This window comes from Pinus tabuliformis, chromosome 9, assembly GCF_031772625.1.
Source record: "Pinus tabuliformis cultivar Carrire ecotype Pingquan chromosome 9, CPIR1, whole genome shotgun sequence".
NCBI lineage: Eukaryota > Viridiplantae > Streptophyta > Pinopsida > Pinales > Pinaceae > Pinus > Pinus tabuliformis.
The window spans coordinates 1,219,327,690-1,219,336,259 of NC_142307.1; the positions used below are offsets into that span (position 1 = coordinate 1,219,327,690).

At 45.6% G+C, this 8,570-nt stretch overlaps 1 protein-coding gene across 1 annotated transcript; it reads left to right on the forward strand.

Annotated features, from left to right (window-relative positions):
• Positions 1–1,901: 1,901 nt before the first annotated feature.
• Positions 1,902–7,839, forward strand: LOC149152924 (uncharacterized). Its single transcript, XM_089443639.1, has 3 exons — positions 1,902–2,903; positions 3,310–4,407; positions 4,690–7,839. The coding sequence occupies exons 1-3, from the start codon at positions 1,902–1,904 to the stop codon at positions 7,837–7,839; spliced, it is 5,250 nt and encodes a 1,749-aa protein (XP_089299765.1).
• Positions 7,840–8,570: the final 731 nt, after the last annotated feature.

An 8,570-nucleotide genomic window follows, 5' to 3' on the forward strand; every position in this document is an offset into this window, starting at 1 on the left:
TTTTCCATGTCATTAGAGTAACTACCTGAACCCCTCCTCAACCTCCTTCATCATTTTCAACTAGCAATTTCGCTAAAAATTATCTATGAGAGACTAAGGGTTTCTTGGCTTGACTGAGGTTTATAATAGTTATTTGCTTAGTTGAGGGTTCAAATTTTATTTGTTGTTACTCTAAATGACGAAAATAGATTGAAGTAGTGGCATGATTGTCAATGTTACAGGTATCGACCAAATTAAAAAATATTTTTCGTTTTCTTCCATTCATTCTCTATATTTTTTGTCGGCTCCATTTATGTTCATGGAAATTCCTTTCTCAATGTTCATTCATGAAAAGTGATAGTTTAACTCTTATCCATTGCTCACAGGTCTAGGGTTTTATAGGGAGGGTTGGCCCTCTTTCTCTCAACCATACTCCAAAATCTCTTCTGTATCTTATTGTAAATTTCTCTACTTAGTTATAAACTCTATCTAATAAACTTTTGGCATATGGCATTGGTTCATAGCTACTATTTTCTAGTAAATGGTTTTGGAGGTAAATTTTCAATTTTTTTATAATTTTTTTTTGTTGAAGCCTTTGAAAGTTTCCTTACTATGAGTAGATTTTTCTTACCACTCTACTGCCCTTCTGACACAATGCCGAGGATGTCATCCATAGCGACTTATCTCTATAGATGCAAAAGAGAGGGCCACACACAACAAAAGTGTCACTGGGGTACTTCAGAGGTTTCCTTTATTCTAATTAATACATGGCTATTAGGTATACAAACCCTTTAACTAAATATATGCATGTATCAATTTTCAAGATGCAGATAGATTATACCATACTTGCAAACGAGGTGACTTATTGATAGGCATCCCTTTTTTTCCTTTCCCATTTTTTATTAAGGTTAATGTCATATTGAGGCTGATTATGTAAAAAACCTCATTTGACATTGAATAGTTTTTTTTTTTTTTTTTTGTTCAGGACTCGGAAAATTTTTACCATCACCTACTAAGGTTTAGATTCTTGTCAACCTCTTGTTTTCATTCCTTCAATCTTTATTTCGACATTTATTTTTTATTTAGTTCACTAACGCATCTAGTCTTATGGTTATGGTACAGGTTTGATTATTTCTGTTTCTCAGAAATTTATATAAGAGAGTGTTTCTATTGGGTCCCTAAAATACTAGTGATTACCCCATTACTATTGCAGTTATACCCCTTATTAATATTGTTGTGCCCCTATTGCCCCAATATTTTTATTACAGTGCCCCATAGAATCCCTCTATTGTTATTTTTGTGGCTTTATATTATTATTATTAGGTCGGCTGGATTATATTGTGACTCCTTAGACTCCTATATATAGAAAGGAGGTTTTGTCATTTGAATCATCCAAGAATTGTTAATTTATGTGATGTAAAGGAGGTTGCCCCCTCGAAGAGGCTGAATTCTAAGGCGTTGATCTATCTTTTCTATCTTTTCTTGAGCTGGTTTCATAACATTTTATAAGGTTTTGAAGTACTAGATTGCATCAAGTACTGATTTTACACTTTATTCCTTATATTGTAGGATCATTAGTTTAGGTGACTAGTTTGAGTTGTTTAAGACATGCCACTTTTGGCATGTGCTTTCTTTAATTTCATGAACTAGTTTTTATGTAAGGGATAATAGATGAGATGCTAGCTACCCTAATTTTAAGGAATGATATGGAGAGCCTAGATTGATTCTCAAGGGAATATGCTCATCATAATCTTTTATTAATGTTTATCAACAGTTGTAGTGAATATTGATAGATTTTGAACGAGCTAGGGTTTGAAGGGCGAAACCTGCGACGGCGTACTCTGCACGGCGGATCAGGCGCAGGCTCTGTTCATCATCTGCAGCAGCAGAGTGACAGAGCTGCAGGGGTACAGCGAACAACAATGGCTCAACCCCCGGGGGGGGCGTCAAAGCCCTCCCCCTCACAGCACAGTAAGGAACCTGAAGTCACATTTGGATCGGTGGATCCGGACATTCTGAGCAAAGGGAAAAAACAACAGGAAGGCGACAATGACAAACCAGAAGTACAGGAAACCCAAACGACTGAACCGCCGGTTACTTCCTCCACCTGCCGACCGGTAGCCAAGGTTAGACCGCGCATAGAACTGCCGGGAGACAAGATCGACAGTAGGATCCAGTTCATGACAGACCACGCAATCATTGGCAAATTCATAGGGTTCTGGCCAACAGAACGAGCCCTAAATGGATGGATTGCGGCAAAATGGAAGCCCAAGGGAGATGTCTCTCTCCAGCTGGGGCCGAAGGGCTTCTTCACTGCTATTTTTTACTGCCTAGAAGACAAATTCAGGATCCTCGGAGGGGGTCCGTATTTTTTTAACTCAGCAGGCCTATACATCACAAACTGGAAACCCAGATTCAACCCTGACAAGGAGGATCTCACATGGGCTCCGGTCTGGATAAGGTTATACTCGCTCCCCGACGAATACTGGGAAGAGGAAAGCCTGAAGCGCATAGGTGATGGAGTGGGACAATACATCAGAGCTTCGGAGGACACAAAAACCCGTAAGTATATATCCTACGCAAGGATCTGCGTCTTTATCCGTCTTAATGAAGCTCTTCCTGACTCAATAACCCTAGCCCATCGCGATGAGGAATGGACTCAAGCCCTAGACTATGAACATGTGCCGTTCAGATGTCGAAGATGCCATGCTATAGGGCATTTGTATCGGGACTGTCCTCTCATTGCAAAAGCTAGCCCGCTGGAAACCTCTGATCCTCCATCACATGATGGCTTTACCCAAGTCTCTTACAGAAAGCGCACGCAGAAAAAGCCCCCGAACGCCTCTAAACCCCAGCCTCCCAAATCCCACAACCCTGGATCCAAGAACAGCTTTGAATCTCTCAGTGATCTCCCAGAAGATCAAGTCCTACCTGACAATATCATCCCTACCCGCCCATCCTCCTCCTCCCACCCCCCCCCCCCTCCAGCCCCCTTCCCAAGTCAAAAACCCCCATACAAATCCCGACCATCCTTAGCAGGCACCAGAAAGATCCAGAGAAAACTCCCATGGAAAAGGAGAAGAACGAGACATTGACTCCCGTAACAATCTCAGAGGGAACTCAAGAAGACACAGGTCAAGCTCAAATCATGGAAGTAGAACCTGAAAGCATAGATCTCCACGGTTTGGACATTATTGGATTGGAGCTAGCTTGTAGGAAAGAGGCGTATGACTCCATCTCAGAGACGGATCTAGAAAAGCTGGAAGAGGTAATATCCAGGGCCTTCCACCAACAGCAACTAGGTATTCAACCTGGTAGTGATTGGGACAGCAACCAGCGACCGAAGGACTCCAAAAAAAGAGGGAGAAAGACAGATCTTCAGAGAACAATGGAGGTGGGCAAACTCCTGGTGGACTCAGGGAGATATGCGAAGCTCACGAAATACTTCAGCCCCACCCAAACCAGTTATCCATGAAGCTGATCTCCTGGAATCTAAGAGGGCTTAACAGCCCAGCAAAATCTAGGATGTTAAAAAACATGATCAAGTTGGAAAAACCGCAAATGTGTTTCTTCCAAGAAACCAAATGCAACAGTCAAACGCTAGGTCGAATACTATCAAAGGCCTGGCCAGGTTGCCGCTCAGTAGCCGTGGATGCAACGGGGGCTTCGGGAGGGCTAGCAATCGCCTGGAACACTCAGGCAATATCGCTTACTGACTTCCATGCCTCCCATCACCTCATTCAAGCTGCCTTTCACATTCTAGGCACCAAGGTTCATGGAAACTTGTCCAATGTCTACTTTCCTCAGGAAGGAGGAAGCAAAAAAGTGCTTCTTGATACCATTGAGGCGCTAAACGCTAACAGGCAGCATCCGCTTTGGATCGTTGCAGGTGACTTCAATATGATTACCAAAATCGAGGACAAAACAGGAGGACGATCCAGATTAGAACCTGAAGCAGAACATTTCAAGGATTTCATCCACAATGCCTCTCTCATCGATATGTCTTTCTGCAATGGAACCTACACTTGGAGTAATCACAGAGGAGGAAAGCACCAGATCGCATCTAAACTTGATCGCTTTCTGATTTCAGACAATGCGATCCATCTAGGCGGTGACTTCACTGCGGAGATTTTGGCACACTCGGGCTCGGATCACTGGCCAATAGCTCTGCATTGGCAGCGACCAGGGGACAGAACCAAAAAACCATTCCGCTTTGAGGGTTTCTGGCTAACGCATCCAGCATTCAAGGACTTCGTCAGAACCATATGGACCTCCTTTGTCCCACCAGAAGGCTCAAGGATGTACCAGCTACAACAGAAATTGCGATTCTTAAAAGGCCACCTTAAACGATGGAATCGGGAGACCTTTGGGAACATTTTCGAAGCACAACAGGAACTTAATCAGGAGCTCAAGGATCTACACCAGACAGTAATCAATACAGGGCACACGGAGGCAACCTTGAACAAAGAGAAGCACATCTACAATCAGCTCGAAGAACGAAGAAAACAAGAAGAAATTTACTGGAAACAAAAATCAAGAATCAGGTGGCTAAAAGAAGGGGAACGCAACACTAAGTTCTTTCACAACACCACAGTGCAAAGAAGAATGCATAACAAAATACCTTTCATCCAAAGCCCAGAGGGGACCAAGGAAGAAGAACATGAGAAGATAGAGGAAATCCTCATCAATCACTTCAAGCTGGTACACCAGGAGCAGACGGTGGATAGGAATAGTGCCATTGAGAAGATTACAAGCAACATCCCCAGGCTAGTCACAGAGGAGCACAACGAGCTGCTGATGCGCCCAATTCTCATTCACGAGGTAGACGAAGCAATGGCGCAGCTCAAAGAAGGTAAAGCCCCTGGCCCTGATGGCTTTACAACTACTTTTTTTCATGCTTTCTGGGACTTAATTAAAATGGAGGTCTGGCAAATAGTTGAAGAATCCAGGGCCCTTCGCTGGATGCTCCCCTCCCTTAACTCTACCTTTATAGCTCTAATCCCCAAAGAGGAAAACTCCATCACCCCTGATAAATTCAGACCCATAGCCCTCTGTAACGTCCTCTACAAGGTCATATCCAAAGTTATAGCGAACAGGCTCAAACCTCTGCTACCCATGCTCATATCTCCGGAGCAGTCAGGGTATGTTGAAGGCAGACAGATCATGGATGGTATCATCCTCACTCATGAAATCATACATTCGCTCAAGCTATCCAATCAAGCTGGTATGCTTCTTAAAATTGACCTCTCCAAGGCCTTTGACAAGCTCAGCTGGTCTTACATCCAGCATATGCTGAAAGCTTTTGGATTTTGTGACTCCTGGATAAGATGGATCTTGAGCCTCATTTCTTCCTCTCATTTCTCCATCCTCGTCAATGGCTTACCCTCCCGTCCCTTCAAGCCCTCCAGAGGTATCAGACAAGGCGACCCCCTATCCCCTTTCCTTTTTGTCTTAATGGCGGAAGGTTTAGGTAGGCACATCAAGCAAGCCCTTCACTCTAACCAGCTTAAAGGGATCTCCATCCACAGTACCTCAGCCTCCTCTCATCAGCAATTTGTAGACGACACCATGCTCTATGGTTATCCTTCAGCTCAGGAAGCCTCTAAGTTAAAAACCCTGCTCGACGACTTCTCAAAGGCCTCCGGCACTCATGTCAACAGCTCCAAATCTCAAATTTTTTTCTTCCATACCCCTCCGTCTGTAAAACGTGCTGTTTCCCGTATCCTGGGCTTCCAATCCGCTTCTCTCCCTTCCACGTATCTGGGAGCCCCCCTCACAGCCTCGGCCATAAAGCAGCCGGCATGGCGGGCCCTCTTGGAGAAGCTTGAGTCCAAGCTCAATCTATGGACCAATCGCTCCCTAAATCTAGCCAGCCGGGTTGTGCTTCTTAAGGCTGTCTTGCAAGCCATGCCTCTCTATCTTTTCTCCATCCTGGCTGCACCTAAGTGGGTTCTAAAGAGATTGAGAAACTTGCAGCGAGACTTTCTGTGGGGAAGTTCAGCCACCAATCGCAAATGGGCATTGGTCAAATGGGACACTGTATGTAAGCCCAAAAACAAAGGAGGAATTGGACTTCGGGACCCTGAGCACAGCAACACCATCATGACAGCTAAAATATGGTGGCAATGGGTAACCAGTCCAGAGAAGTTATGGGCCAAAATATGGACTGCAAAATACACCAACAACATGCCCCAAGCAGAGCTCATCAGGTTCACACCCACTATCAATGGGTCTCTTATATGGAATGCAGCTAAACAACATCATCAGCTCGTTCAGAAACACAGCTTTTGGGAAATACGGAATGGTCACAATGCTAGGTTCTGGAATGATGCCTGGAACCAGATGCCCAAACTCTCAAATGTTCTCCCTGCAACGATCATTCCTAGCAGCCAGGAGCAGCAGCAAGCCACGGTGCATCAATTTTGGGCACAGGAAATGGAGAACGGATTCAGGAAATGGCAATCAGGCAATCGCATTACCAACAGCACTAGCCCCCAAGAGATAACAGCACTGGAGAGCGAGTTAAATAAAAGAAGAATCAGACATGAAAACAATGAGGACATCCTCAGATGGGGTTACCAAACTAAAGGCACCTATACCACCGCAGAAGCCTACAATCTGTTAGGCAACTTCCCCATCAAACCGGACCCTCTATGGGAAAGGATATGGAGCTTCAAAGCCTGGCCTAAAATATCACACTTCCTCTGGTTGGTTGGGCACAAGAAGATTCTCACTTGGGACAAGCTAAGGAAACGTAATTTTCACGGACCTTCCATATGCCATAATTGTTCTCAAAACGAGGAAACATTGCAGCATCTTCTGCAAACTTGCTCAATCGCCACTCATTTATGGGAAAAGGTAGAATTCAAATGCCAAAGGAGATGCAGGGAAGCTGACGGTATCATAAACACCATCCGTCAATGGCCGAAAAGACCTTACAAGTGTGAGATTCTCAACCACTTGTGGAATCTTATCCCGGGCATTCTACTATGGAACATCTGGAAGGAACGGAACAGGCGCATATTCAAAAATCAAAGCAGAACTAATGAGAACATCTGGAACAGCATACACAGCAATCTCCAAGAAACCATGCTGTTGAAAACATGGACCAAAGAGGATCTCCCCACAACAGACAACGAGAAAAACATCCTAGACAACTGGATGTTGCAGCAGCTACAAGAGCCCACCATGCATCAAACGGTGAAACGCAGAGACAAGGAGGATCATGGTTGGACTGCCCCACCCATCAACTCATACAAACTTAATTTCGATGGAGCCTCGAAAGGCAACCCTGGGCCAGCAGGATTTAGGGGCATCATAAGGAATCACAAAGGCTCACCCCTACAGGTCTACTTCGGCAACATAGGATGGGACACCAACAATTCGGCGGAGTTGGAAGGAATGTGGCAGGGGATCCTGGTAGCAAAGCGCCTCAATCTTCAACCGCTGATTGTAGAGGGCGACTCTCAAATCCTTATAAACATGGCTACTCGCATTCAGAATGGCTCTCAAGCCAGGAAGGTAGCTGACAGTTGGCGATTAGAGGCCAGACTAAGCAATATTGCTCATGAACTGCGCAATCACAATGCCCTCTCTTTCCATCACACCAAAAGAGAGGGTAACAAGATCGCTGATCTCATGGCAAACATTGGAGTAGACTGTAACCAGCCCTTCCTAGAAGGCAAACTGAACATCATCCTAAGCAACCAACAGAAACAGGAATGTGAAAGCATACTCCACAAGGATGCTGAATCCCCGGATGCGGGTGATGACGTGCCAAGGAGGGACGTGCCACATGCCCAGCATGTGCCGCCCCGTGGAGATCTTAATGAGCCTGGTCCGACCGCCGTCATAGCATAATGGTTCAGCAGATATGCGAGGGGAATTCATTGCAGAGCAGGAGTTCTCGATGGTGGCGCAGAATGCAGTTAATGCTCTGTTGCAGAGCAGGTTTAGAAATCGATATCAGCAAAGGATGTGGATGCATTGGAGAGTTAAGATCAGCCGGATGCGAGAGCAGAGGAATTGTGAGTCGGTGGATGCTAAGCCTCCTGCCGCAGTGCAAGCTCTGGTCTGCCGCTGTAATTCAGACTATGGCCGGAAGCAGGGGAGGCAACTCAAAGGATTTCTGGTTCAATTGGAAGCAAGACGGGTCAATTTGTGTGCAGAAGGAGGGTGCTCAGAAATTTCACGGGTGTGGGCATTCGTGGGTGACATGGCCAAATTGCGGGAACGACAGCCCAGCAGACGAGGACCAGGGAGAGGTTCTTCCTCTCAAACCCCTGCAGCAGACGAACACCACCATTGTTGCTGCTGCTACTGTCATAGGAGAGCAAGAGCCACCCAACTCCCATGTGGACAATTCCTGGAGATTGGCAGCTCGAGCGAGGGAGGGCCATTGCTGCCAGCGTTTGGCTCGGTGGTGTTCACTCTGGGAGGCTCAATGGACAACACAGGCGTCAAAGCCCACATTTCTGTTCTTTTTACAAAAATCCCTGAAGAATTCGGTGCTGGAACTCCTGAGGGCACGGCGGAGAAACCTCCAGAAGGTTCGGGCAAGGATGCAATGGAGAGGCCACCAGGAAGTTCGG

Coding starts and splice junctions, on each gene's coding strand:
- LOC149152924 (XM_089443639.1), top strand. CDS start 1,902: ATGGCTCAACCCCCGGGGGGGGCGTCAAAGCCCTCCCCCTCACAGCAC. Junction 2,904..3,309: donor GTGATCTCCCAGAAGATCAA/GTCCTACCTGAC, acceptor TGATTGGGACAG/CAACCAGCGACCGAAGGACT. Junction 4,408..4,689: donor TCAAGGATCTACACCAGACA/GTAATCAATACA, acceptor CTGGTACACCAG/GAGCAGACGGTGGATAGGAA.